General features: G+C 40.8%; 3 protein-coding genes across 6 annotated transcripts; 2 read left to right on the top strand and 1 right to left on the bottom strand.

Moving 5' to 3' along the window:
• Positions 1 to 645: 645 nt before the first annotated feature.
• RB195_002528 (uncharacterized protein) lies at positions 646 to 4,048 on the top strand (the record flags this gene model as incomplete). Of its 2 annotated transcripts, none has more annotated exons than XM_064199829.1 (5): positions 646 to 699; positions 817 to 961; positions 1,315 to 1,412; positions 1,780 to 1,896; positions 2,367 to 2,453. In XM_064199829.1, the coding sequence occupies 5 exons, from the start codon at positions 646 to 648 to the stop codon at positions 2,451 to 2,453; spliced, it is 501 nt and encodes a 166-aa protein (XP_064055710.1). The 2 variants fall into 2 exon arrangements, with proteins under 2 accessions (XP_064055710.1, XP_013292134.2); XM_013436680.2 differs by lacking the exons at positions 646 to 699; positions 2,367 to 2,453 and adding exons at positions 3,721 to 3,944; positions 4,027 to 4,048 and having other exon boundaries at positions 859 to 961.
• Positions 4,049 to 4,053: 5 nt separating this feature from the next.
• RB195_002527 (uncharacterized protein) lies at positions 4,054 to 8,738 on the bottom strand (the record flags this gene model as incomplete). Of its 2 annotated transcripts, XM_064199827.1 has the most annotated exons (13): positions 4,054 to 4,155; positions 4,229 to 4,362; positions 4,486 to 4,608; positions 4,665 to 4,791; positions 4,840 to 5,036; positions 5,202 to 5,294; positions 5,356 to 5,383; positions 5,472 to 6,658; positions 6,710 to 6,788; positions 6,847 to 6,931; positions 8,136 to 8,319; positions 8,387 to 8,545; positions 8,603 to 8,645. In XM_064199827.1, the coding sequence occupies 13 exons, from the start codon at positions 8,643 to 8,645 to the stop codon at positions 4,054 to 4,056; spliced, it is 2,541 nt and encodes an 846-aa protein (XP_064055709.1). The 2 variants fall into 2 exon arrangements, with proteins under 2 accessions (XP_064055709.1, XP_064055708.1); XM_064199828.1 differs by lacking the exon at positions 5,356 to 5,383 and having other exon boundaries at positions 4,229 to 4,410; positions 5,202 to 5,307; positions 8,603 to 8,738.
• A 358-nt stretch (positions 8,739 to 9,096) lies between these two features.
• RB195_002526 (uncharacterized protein) lies at positions 9,097 to 17,631 on the top strand (the record flags this gene model as incomplete). 2 transcript variants are annotated; one of them, XM_064199825.1, is made up of 8 exons in its annotated part: positions 9,097 to 9,204; positions 9,333 to 9,470; positions 13,609 to 13,719; positions 13,777 to 13,857; positions 13,918 to 14,061; positions 14,120 to 14,254; positions 15,959 to 16,050; positions 17,520 to 17,631. In XM_064199825.1, the coding sequence occupies 8 exons, from the start codon at positions 9,097 to 9,099 to the stop codon at positions 17,629 to 17,631; spliced, it is 921 nt and encodes a 306-aa protein (XP_064055706.1). The 2 variants fall into 2 exon arrangements, with proteins under 2 accessions (XP_064055706.1, XP_064055707.1); XM_064199826.1 differs by having other exon boundaries at positions 9,163 to 9,204.
• Between the last annotated feature and the right edge of the window lie 202 nt (positions 17,632 to 17,833).

Raw genomic sequence — 17,833 nt, 5'->3', positions numbered from 1 at the left:
TGGTAAAGGCGACTTCGTACAAAACATATCAAACACTAAAGACAATTGAAGTATGTCCCAAAATTTACGCAAGATTTGATTTAAAAAGAAAACAGATTTTTTCCAATTGCATTTTTTTTATTGAAACGTAAAGGACATAGGGTAGGGTTATGTATCGAACAGTACATCGGGCATATGACCTCCTCGTCTTTGCCGGGTACATACTCTTACCTGTACTCTTTCGTCGATCTTCGAAACGAGAGAGTATACCGGCAGGAAACCTCATGCATTAATTTGAATGGTTTAAGGTCTGCAGGAAATGTCGCGTAATCTTGTGAAAACCACATGTTCTCCACATCAATTTCATCCAACTTAGGCATTGAGAGCTTGGTTGTAATGTCGCGATCTGGAGCATCAGTAAAAGTAGCTGTTTACCAGCCCCATTTTCAAAAATGTATGGTCCAGTGACGCCTCCCGCCCAAAATCCACAGCAAACATTATGTATGTAGAAAGGGGTGAGGGTTCCGACTCTTACTGCACGATTGATTGATCGTTCGAAACCGCCCCTGTACCAACCAAGCAGTTTTGCTCGCGGGGTCGACAAATTGGCATAAGACTTGTCTCAGAGCATTAAAACACTGATTTAACACATCGACTGCACCACGCATGTTATTGTTTAGCCAGCACTCGTTCATAGAACCCCAACGACTACGAATTACGGTAAATTAAAATTGCACATTCCAAGCGTTTTGATACGCCAGAGGCTTTATCCTTTATAGATATTCATATATTTTGTATTGGCGTCATTTGATAAATGCATTGCATAATCCGTTTCAGGCTGAACAGCACTTGACAACCCTGCCTAAAACTGGCTGTGAAATGTGCGAGCCGCCGGAAGCAACTATCACTCCAATACGCCAGTTCCATGACGTTTTGGTGAACTTCATAGAGAGAAGATCTGAGATATGGTCACGTCTAGCAGGTCGGTGTTTCATTGTAGTTAAGCTCTTAATTTGTTCGTACTTTTTCTTATTCATCATCATTAAACAGTTACTATGTAGTAGTTTCTGTACATTTTCTCAAACGGTTAGGGAATGAACTGCTCGGAATAGCACTGATTGAAAAATAAGCGCTTAGAAACATGTACGCAATTTCGTTACAAATATTTCACGTATTTTTTAAAACGAGTTTTTCGATTTCTTAAAATGTTCTAGTTCAGACCAAGTGTGTTTTCTTTCTTCTTTTTTTGGTGCACCATCGGTGCGTATGAGTAAATTAATTAAAAATTTGAGATTATATCTTATTTCTTTATTGTGTATGCTTTCTGTTGTTTAGCTGTACCTGTCATGGACAAGCGGCTTAAATGTGGTCGAGTGCTCCTGGTGTCGTGCTCTCAATATCAGCTGCAAAACCAACTCGTTTTGTTGATAAAGGTATATGTTTGCGCCTTTCAGGTAGCAGGGCCGATTTTAGTGCACACCTCAGTCGAATTTTCCCTCCTTAAAGAAACTTGAAATTCCTTTTTATTCGTCTTCGAGATTTTCAACTGACAAGGAATGCGCAGCATTGTCTTACATTATTGTTTTTTTTTTTTAAGGTTTTTCGAAAGATGAATAGTATCAGCCTGAGTTGAGCATAAGTTGAGCATGAGTTTTTGGCAACTCTCGTCTTTCCATCCTATTTCAACTCGCCAACTTTTTGACTTCATTTGTATCAGAGATGATTTCGAATTCAAAAAAAAATCTTAATAGCCTGGAGCTGTTCCATCGCCCCTAATCGTCTGTGCTAACGGATATTTAGGATTTTCTGGGAGACGGCAAACGATCATTTCAAGTGTTAGCGACTTGCTTAGATTCCGAGTCATTGCCTGATGATCAGAAACGAAAGAGTGACGAGTTTGCTCGGCTACCGCAAGAGGTTTGCAATTCGAATAGTTGAGTTTCAATCGCTGTAAATCTTTTTTACTCACGATTTTGTATCAAATTGTAATCAGAGTGTAGACAGAGGAGGTGGGATATGTGCAGTACCGGTTGAAGGATGTAGCTTTAAACTTTTCTAACTGTTCAGTTTTTTTTATTCTCAACTAGAACTAGGCTCGGAAGGTTGGGAAAATCTGAGATTTTAGCTATTTTCTGCAGGCACCAGTAAAATATACTAGGTTTTTACCACCCTTCAATGTTCACATAGCAATTGTGCTGAAATATATAAAAGTGGTTCTATGGATTCGCTGGCCACCATGTCCAGGTCACTCGGAAATAGTCGTTTCACATCGAAGCGGGAACTTGACCAATTTTCATGATGCACTTTTTGTATGGATATCAGAGGCTATTGCGTTGTCTTCGAGTTACAGACTATACTAGTTCAAGTAAATTAAATATTCTATGCAGAACGATTGCCATTTCTACACGGAACATACACAAAGATCTTCAAGACCTTCACGGTTCGTTGAGCCTCGAAGGGAGAGAAAGAAGTGAATCATCAAAAAAAAAAAAGAAGATATTTTTGCCAGGAACAACTGTTACACAGTGTGTGCAATAGCTTCTGTACTCGAGTTTCTATAACATATAATAAACAAAAATAAAACCAGCAAAATCATTATAATCGATAGGTGCATCAGTACTTCCACGCAAAATCTCCCTGTATTAGCTGCTCATTCCTAAGGCGTCGTTGAGCAAAGTCTGCTGTAATCGGTTCTTTAGCTGAGATTTACGCGCGATGTCTTTGTGATATTGACCTTAAGAACAGAAACATTTGAATTTGTAAACAAAACATACATTCATACAGATTTCCAGTCGTATTCAAGAGTTTTGAAAAAATGTCTGCTGATTGACCAACTTTCTTTATACCTATCAGTTTATTTTGCAGTTTGATACAAAAACGACGCCCACCTTATCTCCGAACTTTTTGCTGAGTTGATTGCTAGGTTCGTTCATGTCCTGTTGAGGAAACATTCTCAGAAAAAAATACAATTCTGTGTGGTTGACTCTTTCTTAAAAGTAGGTTCTGTGAGAAATGAAAATTGCATCGCGTGACTAATTATGGATATCAGGACTCTGCTCACGTGAGATGTTTGTACTAGAATTTCGTTGGAAGGCCTGTGTATAGGGCACTTTTAAATTTGTTCGAGATTATTGCTTTTTAAGACATGGTGTTGGGAATTTCAAGCTTTGCACCCTTGCAAAGCGCAAGTGCGAAGAACTGGAGAAATTCATTTATTTTCTCTGCAGGCACACTATTTAGATAGTTTTTCTTTTTAAGGAGAACACTCAAATCTTTTGAACTGTTATTATTGGGCATTTGAGAAGGAAGCTGAGTTTTCCTAAACACTGTTTCCTGATATGTTCGCATTTTCTGCACTGTTATCTTCGATGGGCGGGTGTGGCGCAGTCGGTTAGTGGTCCGTTGTAGCCACACGGTCGAGGGTTCGAAACCGCACTAGTGTAAGCCAAGCCTTTCATCCCTCCGGGGTCGATAAATTGGTACCAGACTTGTCGGGGAGGATAAAAACGCTGACGTGATCATCAGTTGGCCCCCGCAAGTCATTGTATAGGCCAACACGCGTTCCAAAACCTCAACGATTACGAATTCCAGTAAAACGCGTTGGCGCATCCCGAGTGGATTGATACGCCAGTGACTTTATCCTTTGACTTTTATCTTCGATAGCAAATTTATTTTATTTTGTTTTCGATCATGATCATGGTTATTTCAAAGCGATATCTCTTGCTAAGAAAATACCTTCAGGAACGTTATTGGCTGGAAGAGTCATGCATCCTGGAAGGGTCGACCCGTTGGGGAATCGAAGCAGTTGCCCCACTGGCTCTGAATGGGCCGCGAGGACCCCGATCATTTCGCATTGTCAATGATCTACCAATTTCATCGCTGCTTGGGGTCACTAAAAAAGCGATCAAAATAGATGTCGCCGAAGTGTTGTCGGAAGCAAAGTCGAGAGAGATACCACGACTTAGGTGCGTGCATTTTCAACTTCCCGTTTACTTGACACTTAAGGTAGTTCTCAGACATAGAATCTCTTCCTTCTTTTGGGTGAAGAAGCGCTTCATTCAAAGACTAGAGTCTTTATTTACATGTCTGCGCTGCCATTCCGTACTTGTTTAGCAGTTGTATTTGATCCAAACCGATGGCATAATTATCCTGAAGACCATCCGCTACGAAGTGTATCTGAATATTCGTAGTTAATTTTGCCTTAAACATTTTAGGTCTTGAATGAGTCGCGTATATGGTCAGAACTTACCACATGAGTGCTAGCTGTCAGTGGAACATGATAATTCTTCCATCTTCTGGCTTTGACGTCAATTGTTTCGCCTTTAATATTCAAAGCGCAATTGTTTATCGTGTTTATGCATACTTGTAGTCGTCCTTTTATTCCTGCCAAGAAGTCGTTAAATGCCGTATTTAGAATTTTTTGTGTCTTGCCTTTAAGAGGGGCTTCTTCTTATGTGATCGACGTTCCCAAAAAGAAAATTGGCGAATGTACATTTTGCTGCTCACCGGCCTGATAGACGAAAAAATCGAGGCGAGAGTTCTCCTTTATCTCAAATGGAAGTTTTGTTGAAAGGATATACGTGTCGTGGAGCGAGACACTCGTTCCTCCAGCATAGATGTAAGATCCGGCTGTAAAAACAACTATGAAAGCTGCTACACCATCAGTTTTACTTCGATTTTCCTACTTTTCGACAAATCGTGAGGAATCCCAGTGAGTGAATTGAGAACAGGTTTTCCTGAGATAGCCCAATTTTTGAGTGTTCCGTTGGTAAGGTTTTCTTCGGTCGTGCTTGTTACGTAGTTGCAGAGGGTCTAAAGAGAACTCATCCACTTATTGATCTGCGTGTAAGTGGCACATACGCTATCATCAAAAGTGCAGTCCACTAGCGAACACGCAGGAATGAATGCTGCTCCAACTCTCGGCGAGCTTTGGTCGGATGAGCTGCTTCGATCGGCGGTTGGAGCGGCGAAGTTGAGTGCACGGCGATATGAATCCCGATGTGTGCTCAGATCGTTGAATCCGCCGGCATTTTGGTTGAACGTGGTGAACTCCACATCTGGAAACTACTCTCTGATGTGGAAAACTTTGAGAGCTAGGAATCAATCCGTGTAGATGGTAGAGGCGAGGAGGGTCGCTGGCAAACATTTCAGTTCATAGCCAATGTAATTCTGTTTAAAAGAGAGGAAATTTTGATTTTCATTGAAATTCATTATTTCCTCACCATTTCCTTCACTGAATGCGACCAGTTTCGGATTGCTACCGTCTGTACCGAACGTTCCACCAGCTCCTTGATCAGCTCCGCTGTTCGTGTTTTCTAAATTGCTCTTCTACCACGTAAAGGTCATAAATAGCAGATATATCAGTTGTTGTACAACCAGAATTTAAGAAAACACTTGGTATGCTCTGCAATAATTTATTCTCACTAGGCTCTAGATTTTCTTAGTCTCCTGGCGGCTTTTCGGGACCGCTCCCGCATCATTTTACGAGTCACCTTCACAGGAATGATGGGAGGCGGAAGTCCGGAGCCCATCGTTGAACGCCCGATATCGTTGAACGGCAGACCCATTGTTCTACGCATTAATCGATCCACAAACTGTTTTTTCAGTTTAGCAAAACCGCCCGGTTTCGACACCAGTGTGAGATCCATGCCTCGGGTCAAACCCTCTAAATCCGGGATTTCTCGCAACATCTTTAGGTCATCTGTGGCACCCGTTGGCAGGTATTTGGATAGCTCCGTCAGTTTGGTAGCCAATTCCGATTCCGTTTGAGTGGGCTTCTTGAAGACCACTAGTTTGTTCGGTACATTTGTTGTGGTCAGGTTCTGTTCTTCCTTGCGTTTGAACATTTTGCTGTGGAGTTTTCGGAGTTCTTCATTTTCTATGCCGCCTACTGTTGGTTTTATCTCCGTGACCTTCAGACTCGCAGGTGAATTCTTTACCAAAGATGGTGGATACACCGTGGGGATTAATTCTGGCTTTGCAGTGGTTGCGGGCATTCCATAAATGTTACGCATCGAAACGAGAGGTGGTTTCTCCACTGGTGTTAGGAAGATTGGTCGAAGTGTAGTAGCAATGTCCTCTTCACCGAGAATCCCGAATTTTTTGGCGATTTCCACCAGCGTTGGCTCACTCGCTCTAGGAACCTCTGGACGAATTGACTCGGTGCTGTAGAAGTGCGATGCCTGCACAGGCGAACGTCTTAGCTCTGATGTTTCACCTTCTGGAAAATTCACTTGGTTAAACAAATGCTCTGCTCCTGTTCCGCTAGGATCACGAAAATCTACTAACTGGAGTGTTTTGACTAATGTAGGAATATACGGCAAAACAGGTGCTGTTTGTCTCAATAGATTCATGAAATTAGTTAATGGATCAGTAGTTGTCGCTGCGATCGTAGAAAAAAGCTCTTCCGCGATGAAAGTGGTAGTCGTTGTTGTTGTTGTGGTGGCGGGAGTATTGGTGGTGGAGGACGATGTCGTTTCATTGTGTATGCCAGGTTCTGGCGAGTGCTTCTCCCTTCCCAAATCAATGGTTTCTGGTACTTCAGTGATATTTGCTTCCTGCGATACGATTATCATTGTCTCTCCTCTATACTTTCCGGATTGACGGTAGTCCTCCCAGTCGTGAATACCGATCAAGTGAGGCGTCAACCTTTTTTTGCGGTTCCGTTGATTTTGGGCATCTGAATAAGCCCGTTTTGGCTAATGAGAATCAACAAAAACTCACAACTTACCACATAAGGCTGAATTGTAGACAATATCGGTAAGAGCAATCACATCCAGTGGTGGGAAGAAGGTTCCGCGAAATATCAGCTAAATTAGCGTGCTTGATATGTGTACGTTACTGGGTTACTGGTTATTATTCGTTCACCTCAAACGGCTGTGATAATGGAGGAAGTTCTACTACGCGGAAGATCCACTGTTGTGCGAAACTTGGCGACAAACCGTCATAGCATCTGAAAAAGTTGAGCACATATTCTGAATTCGAAAGCAGACGTGCAACTGGCATATTTATGACGATTGACACCGTCGCAGTACTATGCAATTGATGGAGTGTAGCGGCGATTATTAAGCATGCGAATTATGTCAACATTTCCGACGTTAACGCTGATTTTCATGCCGTTGTAAAAAATATTTTACAGGTTTGTAATTAACCGTAAAGTCATATCAAAACGAACTTATTTATGAAACAATGTGGTGTAAGTGATTGCTTTCGAAATGATGAGGTTTCTGACGGAACTGCTTCGATTCCCCAGCGAGTCGATCCTTGCAGCATGCATAACTGAAGCTGGCCGCGACCGTCACTTGTCATGTAGCCACTGTTTGGCATCTATCTACGGACCACGAAGGTGTCTAATATTTGATGTGGGATCAAAACAGGTCAATCGCTCTGAATTTGTATACAGGACTTTTTTGACATCCAAGTCAAGAAAGTACGGTATCTCTAACTGAAGTATGTCTCAATTAATATGGCTTTGAACGTAACTTCAGGATTTTGCTTCAAGATTTTCTCGTCAGTTATTTACGCATGCAAAAACTGGACACATTTTGAAAAAAAAAAACAGGTGATGAGATTTTCTCAATGCTGCCCTAAGATCGACTATTAAGGTGCTAAGTATATTTCATATGAGTGACTAACAAGTTAGAAAATATGTTGGAAGCGAATACACTCATGTTTCTGACAGATGACTTGTCGGTGGATCGTTTTTGTCGGGATGGTTCGTATTTTTTTTTGTTCCAAACCTTGAAAAATTTGAAACGATTTCTCTTGAGGTTACGGTCGCGTTCGAAGCCCGCAGGAGCAAATTTCTAGAATTAACTTAACAGGTAGAATTCGCTTCTAGGATTACTAAGGATTTCTTGATTTCATACGAATTGGTGAATGCCTGTAGCCAACCCGAGCCTTGCATTCCTCTGGGGTTGATAAATTGGTACCATAAACCGGTTTGCTCTCACAAGATGTTATGTCGACTGAACATGCGTTACTATCTAAGGATCTAAACGTAAGAAAATAAGTAAATTAAATAAATAAATCTCCGTAAGTATTCTGTTCTAAGAGTCGAGACGGCAAACATATGTAGGGTGTTAAAGGTCGCTCGAAAGCTCACTGTCATAACGAGTGTCCGACTTCTTTGTTTTCGTGAACGAAAAGTTGCTCACCTCAACGAATTGGGCTCTCTGCTTCCTGGTGGTTGCCTGGTGCACACCTCAAGTTGCGACTCAGTACCCGTTTTGTAGTACCAGTATTTCACATTGCCTCCACCCAGTTGACAGGACGCAACGTCTGATACCAGAAGTGCTACGGTTCGCCCCATGAAGCCGCTGGTATGGGCGAAATACCCCTCTGTAATCATTTGATATCATCAAGACATTGTACTTTTCATGCAGCAGTGTCTGCTATCTCTACCGACCACTATCCTTCCTTGGAATTATCACATGTTGAGGATCTGCTTCATAGTGAGTGCTAATCACCCAATCTCCGCTATCTTCGCCGTTGGTTGCGTTTCTCCACTGACAGCTGGACGAGAAATTGCAGTTCAGATCAGAGGACGATGTTATTTCTGCTTGATCTGCAAAGAGACTCACTCCTTCTTTCAAATGTTTGAAATGTAAATAAGAACACTCACTTCGCACAACCAGTACAAGTAGCAGAAAGAACGGTGTTGTCATGGAACACCAAACGTCGTGCGAAGGCGAAAGTGAGATGAGGAATATGAGTGAGTAGCACTCTCTGGCGCAAAATTCTCTGACCAACTGACCCATTCCTTGCGACCGATAATTGCACGCGCATCTTTCTTCTCCTTCAATTATCGCATCTATTTATCCTGAACTCTCCTATGCGGTAATTCCCGTAACAACCACGAAGTACGAAGTAGCGAGGTTATGCGAACCGTATTTGTCATCACGTGTTTGAAAATTCAAACTTGGCGCTGAGAAGAGTATCCTTATCAGGTGTTATCGTTTATCTCCGATTTCACGGAGAGTTTGGGAGGTCACCATTTGTTTTCAAGTTTCAAAATCGTCCTAGTGATCAGACACGCTGGTCAACCCCTGTAAATTTCCTCTTTGCTGATATTGCAGATTGTCAGAATAACAAAGAGGCTGGAGATGTGGTGTGGAGATGAAAGTTCTCTTTATTTGTAGGTCGAAGCCCATTTCGGAGAATGTGATGAAGCTCATTTATGAAATGGACAATCTAACGGAAGAATGGAGCAGCTCCGAACCACAGGTCAGTGGATTTCGAGTCCATATCTCTCAGAAATGATAATTTTCCCTAGTTTTCGCTGTTAGCTATATTGTAGTTCAAGTAATCTTACTTGGCCTGGTTTTTTGAGGTCAAGTTTATGCTATTTTTAGCTTTATGATCTTGTTACTGACGTCAAAGACATCGACTTTGAGTTGTCCGATCAGCTGAAATATTTCCTCCGTTTACGTAATGAAGTAATCGACCCAACTCGTCACACAGTACGGCACTGCATGAGATTCCAGCAACACGTGAGTAAAGTCTATCCCTAACTTTGCTTGGATCTGTCGGCATCCTCGAAGGAGCTGTTCAGTTGTTTCTTCACATAGCAAAAAATATTACTGCATTCCACCTAGCTAAAATAGCAGCTTTTTGCCGTTGCTTTTGGTTTTTGACGCTATTTTTCTAATTTATTTACCTATTAATTTTCCTTTCCTGATTTTTCTTGAGGCATGAGCTGGTTCTTAGTGCACTGAGGCTTCTAATCCCGGAATCTACTTATCTCTGAGTGCAAAACTCCACATTTCCTGCACATCGTCCCTCTTAATTCAACAGTTCTTCGGAAAAAACAATGGATTCAAAGCAAATCTAAGCGGAAATTTGAGAGTTTTTTGAATGGAAACGATCAGTGCTCTGTTAGAGCTGGAAGTGGCGCTCATTTTGCCTACTCACGTACTAAGAAGGCCCACCTTTAATGCTCGTATGGGTCTCAGTATCTTGCTAGTTCGTTCCGTTTCTTTTTTCTATCTTCATCAAAGAAGTTTACACGTTTCTGCTTACATTTGCCCCGATCTATTGCTGTTGTGAAGACTTGTTGAAGGAAGCGGGAGCATTATGTGAGAGAACTCTAGATTCATGCTCTCGAGGATATGAACCGATTTCCAGACTTTCTTGTGGCGTCAGGGCAATTTGACCCAGCGCATGCCTTGACAAAAACTTCAACGGACAACTAGTGACCAGCAAAAAAGGATAGGAAACAAACGAGGCGGATGTCATCACTTAGAAGAATGTATAGGTCGCCTTATCAAGTAATCAAATCACTCTGGGTGCTCCTGATCTGTCGTTTTTTTTTTTAAATTTGAAGGGAGCGCTTGGAGTGTTCGCTAATAATTGTAGGCTGCGTCCCAAACCATATCTAGAAAGGAAAGAATCCACCACCAAAAACTCCTTCGTGCACTACTTCTGAAGGCTTTACAATAATTTTCGCACATAGTGCTAAGATCAGACACTCTTCTGCGATCAAAGCAACAGCTTGTATCAAGAAAAAAAGGAAAGAATAAAACAGTTGAACAATACTTTTTATTATAAATATTGTTTTAATTCTTTTCATATCAGATTTGCGAGATGTAAAGCAAAAAATTGGACACAGCAGACGTGATGGTGCTCTTTAAACAATAACCCCACAGTAAATTTCATTCAGCTGGCAAATACTGCAATAGACATTTATTTACAAATTACTATAATTTTGGTACTGTTTTTTTTTGCTAAATTTTTCAAATTTCGAAAGATTTGGGGAAGGAGAAAAAACCGCCAGTCCTAAAATAACATTTACAAAAAAGCAATTGATAGGAGGCCAGAGAAAGATTTCCGTGGTGCGGCTGTTTCATTAGACTAAACAAAGAAAAGAAATTATTAGATGTTTTTGGGGAAAAGAAGCGCATATTCTTTGCATGACGGATGTACTGTAAAGGAAGCAAGAAGTAAGAAGGGAAAGGTAGACATTTAGTAGAGGATATCGGTTTGTAGTTGGTTGAGGGAGTGGGAATCTATCATAAAATTGACGATACACGGATCTCTAAACGAATGGGTACCAGTATATGGATAAGAGTGCGGTTCACGAATACGAGAGTGCTTACGTACATTTTCCTCTAATAGTCCAGAAAAAAGCGTATGAAATGGTCTTGGTTGTATCGGTGTTCACAATGATACGGCTCACTATGAGTGCTAGACCTCGGGCAATCCTCAACTCGTCTGCAGTTGTCGAGTTGAGCCGCCTATCTGAGTTATATTAGTTGGATTGCAGACCTTGCACTACGAAAGAGTTGCTCGCGGTCTATTGCGTAAGAAGTTATCATCGTTAGGGAGACACAAGGCTATTTCACGCGCTTTTTTTCTGGATTACCAGAAAAAAATGACCGTAATCACGCTCATGCTTGTGAACTAATCTATTCGTGAAGAGATTCTAACATCAAAATAGGCTGCATTTAAAGCTGGAAAGGTTATGTAATTTCCACATTGCTCCATTCCCACAGCTAAGTTTCCCCCTCGTGGTGCTATTCCATTCGGGGCACAGATGTCAATAGTTCTTGCCGCCTTGTAATTATGTTTTTATTGTTCTGGTATCTGTGTTTCTTTAGTTTTTATTTTTCTTCTGCGGCATTCGTTACATTCGGGAAGTTGATATTTCGAAATTCGCTGAACTGCAATTTTCATTTCCTTTATGATTAAAGTGTTCAGAAAATGGTTTCATTCAAGTTTCCTTATGCATGAGTCAAGCAGTCAAGGCGGATGATGTTGATGACGCCCGTAGACAGCAAAGTTGCAGTGTACAAAGTGGCAAAGTGTTCTAAGTCTTATTATCAGGAGTTTTGTTCTAAATATTGTTATCTGGAGTCTATACCTTGACTCCTTTTTGGGTGTACACACAAGACGGGCATAATGTTGTCCTCGGGAAACTACTGGATCTTTCAGGACCAAAAAAGTTGAATGCAAGAATACAAGAAACCAATTGGACTGATCTGAGGCGTGTAGATGTCCCCGTGTGACACAGTAACGATCAAATTCGGTCGACTAAGGAACCTTAAGAGTTATCCTCGATTTTCCGTTGCTTTCCATTCGCCCGGACAAAAGTTTGATAAAGTACAGAAGAAAAGTGGCAAAATCAACACTTGCCTGAAGAAAACTTTCTGGAGATAGCAATACCAGCAAATGGCGGGGTTGAGTGCCTCTATGTCGAGGTTTCTTGTTTTGTTCACCTAAGGATGAGAAAATTAAGGAGAATAAAAGGATTGACGCAGTCAATGTTTGTAAAACAGTCAGCTTTATTTCTAGTGTGTCTCTCCGTCCCAGTATCCACCTTTCAGGGACACCTATCCGTACGAAGAACATGGGTTGCTTTCCTTATTGGGTCTGAATAGAAGTTCGCGTAGCTTTTTCTCCCGTGTGCGCTTCGGTTTAAGTACTCAACTTTGAAGTCTGTCGTTCCCTTGTTCTGCATAGCCTTTGGGTTACTTTCATTCCATCTGGTGGTCCACTTTCTCTCGGAATGCGACGAAGGTCTCACCCAGGAAAACATTCTGGTTTAGTACCCCATGTTTGAGGTTGTAGCGGTGTTTATGTAGGTGAACAAACAGACAGTCATTTGGTAAAGCCACTGCTTTTTATAGTAGAATATTGTCTTGACGTTACGTTGGTGTTGAAGTATCCGTTGTAGTAGAAACAGCTACTCATATTGCGATTAAGTGAAGCCTTTAAACAGATCCGAAAGCTGGTCACTGCTAGTAGCGGTGAAAAAAGTCCGAGAACATAAAATTAATCGCATTCAACCTCCTTTTCTCAAGAGAACCACAATTTGACCTCGACTTCTGTTGTTCATGGCGGAATAGGTGGTAAAGTAACTGACACTTTGAGCAAAAATAACATCAGAAAGAAGTGTATGGGTTTATTCAAACTCAAAGTCGCTACAGGGAGGATGCTGTAAAATGGGCTAGCAGTTCTGTTGATAATCTCCTGTCGATCTTCAGAACATCCTTAAAAATAAAAATAAATTAGAAGCATTACCTGAGAAATATCTATTCTTTTCCAGTTCACCAGTCAGCAATTCACCCGGCTAATTGCTTTTTCTTGTGGTTAAGAGTTATTGTGTGTTTTTCTTATTTTATCGAAACCGACTAAGTAATGGAGAAGTACAGTGCTTCTTCATCCACAAATGCGAACTCGTTCATTTTTAGAGTCACTGAACTTTTTGGTCGAGTGTTCATTCTTGTTTTTTGTTCTGATGTAGATCCTAAACTGCCCCAAAGTCCGATCCTCTTTTGAGAACCTTTTTTTTTACTTTTTGCGCAAAGCTTTTTCTACTTTCTCCCTCATACCTTCCAGAAGTGAAGAACTCGCACCGATTTGTGGCATGTGATTGTGTTAAAGCTTAGGTTGCGAGCACATGATCCCGTCATATGATTTTCCATGTTTAGTGAAATCGCCATAGTTGCTCCAAATGAATGTGACATTCTTTTCCTTCATTGTTTTCATGAAGTGTGTATTATCTAATTTTATATTTATTTGCATTCTGCTTGAAATTTCTAAATATTCCAAAACGTAAAATATCCCTAAGGTGATATTAAATCCCACGTAGGCCCTTTCCCTTATTAATGTAACCCAAACGTTTTACAGATAAAGAATCTCCGCGAACGTGTACGTGTCGAACGTCAAATTTCCAACTTGAAGTACTCGCTGTCAGTAGATGCACTTCAGCTTAGTGACGAGTATCAGAATAGGATCGAGGTGCGACAGTATGTCCTTCTGAAAGGCCTTCACATCTGGTAGCAGCACAATTTTCAGGTCTTGAAGAAGTTAGGATACGTTGACCGAACCGGTATGGTAACCTTTAAGGGTCGTGTAGCATGCGAAATCCACCATCAGGTTTTTTTGGCAGTGTTTTAATGCTCCTTCAATGAAGAGTTTACGGAAAAGTTGATTCAGGAGCTTTTAATAACGGAGTTGATTCTGTCGAAGAAATTGCATGAACGGTCACCTGCAGAAGTAGCTGCAATGCTTTCGGCGACTACCTGTCAGTACAAAGGCGGTGACGGGCCCAAGTTTGAAAAGGATAGCGTCTTCGAAAAAGTGCGAGTTCTCAGAGAGAATTTTTCTGTCGACGTGAAATTATAACTCAGATGTTCAGCTGAAGGAAGACGTGCAGTCGACGAATGGAATGATTGAGAATGTAGCGAGTTCATTTCGAGTTCGTATTGGTGACGTAGGTGACGAACTTCGCTATGACCTCATGCAGGTGGTCTATCACTGGGCTGGTGGGATGGTAAGTTGCTTTGTTTTGGTTTATCCAAAAGCACGATAGTAGTAATATGATTATTATGATTTGACTTTAATGTTTATATTAATTTGAGGGAACCTTCACCACTATTTAGTTCCATACATGCCGTGTGTTTTCAATTGTTGGATTCGACGACTCACTTAATTTTTTGGAACATGCTTTCAGCTGCTGTTCTCTTTACGATTTTTTGAACGCCCTATTTTTCCCCGATTTCTGGGTGAAACATTTCAGCCGACCTGTTTGCATGACCAAAATCTTCTACGACTACTTGACGAACTCTTAAAAATGATAGTTCTGATAAGTTTTTTTTGAACATCCTGAGGCTTCAGTGTTATTTTCACTTTGAAGACGTGAAGTGTTGAGCAGAGCTGAATCTTCGGAAACCGTTCTCACGGCCACAGTAAGGTGACGACTAATGCGTTACTACAACCACACATATGAATCCTTTGGGTTCATCGAGTTACAGGTGGAAATGATAGGGCTTTTTTCCCATATAATAAAGTTATGTTCGTCGTCTCTCTATTTTTACCCCTTTTTTGACCTATACGCCATTTTTATCCTTTCAACGAGGAAATCACTCAAAGAAGTAGTGGATTTTTTTTCCTTGCATGAGATCGCCGCCTCCACAACTATCACATATAAATTTTAAAAATACGTATAGGAGATATAGCCTAAAACAACTGTGTGTGACTTTTCCTAAGCGTAATTAACCTATTTAGATTCATTTTTACGGCATTAGGCTGCGACCAGACATTTACGGAATACACTTCTTTATTGGACCTAGCGATTAAGTGATCGTTAAAGAAGCACAAAAAATTTGTCAAATTAATTAAATTAATTGAAACGAGAAATGAGACGTGAAACGTGTTTCAGGTATGAAGTAGGTCAGTTGTACAGCTTGCAGAATAAAGTCGAAATGTTCGCTCTCTTTTTGGTTTCAGCAAGTACTGGTGAAAAGCATAGGATTGGTTTCATGTGTGTGTTTCTTTGGCGTTTTTGATTACGTCCAAGCACGGTTTCAACCCTTCAGATATAGTTGTGGGATGCAAAACTGAAAGGATACGTAATCATTGTTGAGGTTTTGGATGGGACATTGTTATTTTTCTAATATGAAGTTATAATCACCACTACTCCTTATCTAGTTCCTATAATGTTCGAGAAGGTGCCTTAGTGTTAGCGCTCTAAGATAAAAAAGATGCTCTAGCATCTACGTCCTCAAAGAAGGGTGCGGGCGGGACCGTTTCCATTCTCATGTTTTTGAAGTAACAGTTAATCAACGTTGTGTATAAGCCCTAGTTTCTAATTTTTTTCCAGAAAAAAAAATCTCTGAAATCTGCTTTGATTCACGAATGTTCGTCTCTCCATATGTCGCGTCTTGGAAGTGGAAGTCTGCACCCGAATCTAGCTTAGTTCAAAGATCAGCACGTATGGATAACCAATAGTCTTCCATAAACACATCCGCAAATGCCCATTATTACCACTTCGAAACAGTATGATATACAATGTTCATGACACCATTACCATTATCGCGGAAGAGCCATAGATGTATGTGTGACGTTCCCGTGCTTTGGATTCCATGTGTGGTAGCTGCGTGCCATCACGATGAGTCAGATACTGGCATGTTGCCGACGTTCTGGAACAGGTCGAGATCGTAACTTGTGTGCCGAATGACAATCACAGCTTTTGCAGCCGTTCTCCGAGATCATGACCATGACGGATGCACAGGAAGGACTGATAGTGCGATGCATACAACGTCTTGGAGAAGTGTGCAAAGATGTCAGGTACTGTAATTGAAACCACATGCGTTTTGACCATAAAAATCTCCTGGAGAATAAAGCCAAGCGAACGAAATCTTCAAAATACAAGACGGAGAACTGAATTCTACAACTATACGAATATCTTTCTTCGTCAAAATTCATCTACAAAAACATTCGCATATTTGATCTTCTAAAGTACATTATTTGACGAATGATACTCCTTGTATTGCCAATCTCGAAGTCGCTTTTCTCTTCAAACAACTCGCTCACTAAATTTTGATGACTCTTCGTGTTCCGATATGTTCAGTGAAACTACATTGTAATCAGAGCAAACCATTACAATCAGAGTAGTTTCAGGAGTGAAGAACAAATACGAGAAGATTTAATCAAGCTTTAACTGTCAGTATGCTATGTGTTTATGTTCAAAATTATTTTCATTGATATAATCTAACAATTGACCATAAAAACGAAGAAAAATGCATGGAGTACATCCTCGTTGTAATTTTCCGATCTTGAGTGAGTTAATTTGGATCCATATTCAGAAGCGTTGGAAGTGAAAAGGTTGAAAAATAGAATCAGTGCAGGTGAAAAAGCGTACGGCCAGTCCTTGTTTTTCGCGTGTACTGTACCCATGTGATTGGGCTACACATATGGGTAATGACTACTATTAGTAGCGATACCGGAAACTAATGTCGTTTTTACGTTTGTCAACATCTGGTTGCATATTAGTCAGCTGAAAGTATTTTTCGGAAAGAATTTTTCTTTTTGAATCTATTTATATGAAAACACCCATAGGCGTGCCATGAAGTCCCATGAGCGATAAGGACAGAGTTCACTAAAATTTCTTTTTAACTTCGTGGAGTGAATATGGGCTTTTTAGACATCCAATATGCAGAATATTTCTGCGAGTGAATGTAACTTTTCCACCTTTATATAACACATAGATTTCGTCTTTAAAATAATTCTTTTTGTAACATAAAGTCTAAAAACCAAAACTTTAGCATATTACGCATATAACACGAGAAACAAGCAACATTCGTATGTTATTCAAGTTTCGAAAAGGCACCGATGTTACAAAAGCTACAAGAAAATAGTTTTGGGGTTGCTGCAGCAAGAAAAGTTTGTAAAAATTATCAGAACAAGAAACAGAATAATTTTCATTTGCTTTATTTCGGCGGGAAAAAATGACATTAATATTTGATACTCATAATACAGTGCTGACAAAGTTTCTGTACTGGTTGACCCCTGTATTGCATGGAAATTCTTACACATTATCAACTACTATCAATTTAAGATATCTAGAGAATGATGAACCCCAATTAACTATTTTTCTGCGTAGAACGTGCCTGAGGATTGCTTGCCCTTTGGTAGCACTTCTTCACGTAAATTCGGTTAGCAAACCTGTTACCGATTGCATAAGGCGTTCAAAGATTCAGTTTTCTTATTCCCTCGGATAAGCTTCTTAGCGGTTCCCCAAATAGTGTACCGTTCAGGAATGCAGCACGAATCGTTGGTGATCCGGCACTACATGAGAAGATGGAGCAGGTCGGCGCAGCGATCAAGAGGGACATTGTGTTTGCTGCCAGCCTGTACACGAGCATGTGAAGCCGTCGCGTCGATTTCTGAGTGCCCTTCCAGAGAATTCTTCGGATTTGCTCTTCGCAGTTGCTTTTCATGCTTAACCACGGGTTTCTAGTCGTGCTTAATAAATATGAAAGTGCCTGTGTTGTTCTATTGTAAGCAGCCAGTGACCGACACAACGTGATGGGGTGCTCGCCAAACGCCGTGCAAAAGACATCACTACCGT

Source organism: Necator americanus, chromosome IV (assembly GCF_031761385.1).
Source record: "Necator americanus strain Aroian chromosome IV, whole genome shotgun sequence".
In the NCBI taxonomy this organism is placed as follows: domain Eukaryota; kingdom Metazoa; phylum Nematoda; class Chromadorea; order Rhabditida; family Ancylostomatidae; genus Necator; species Necator americanus.
This window is presented reverse-complemented; position numbering and strand designations above follow the sequence as displayed.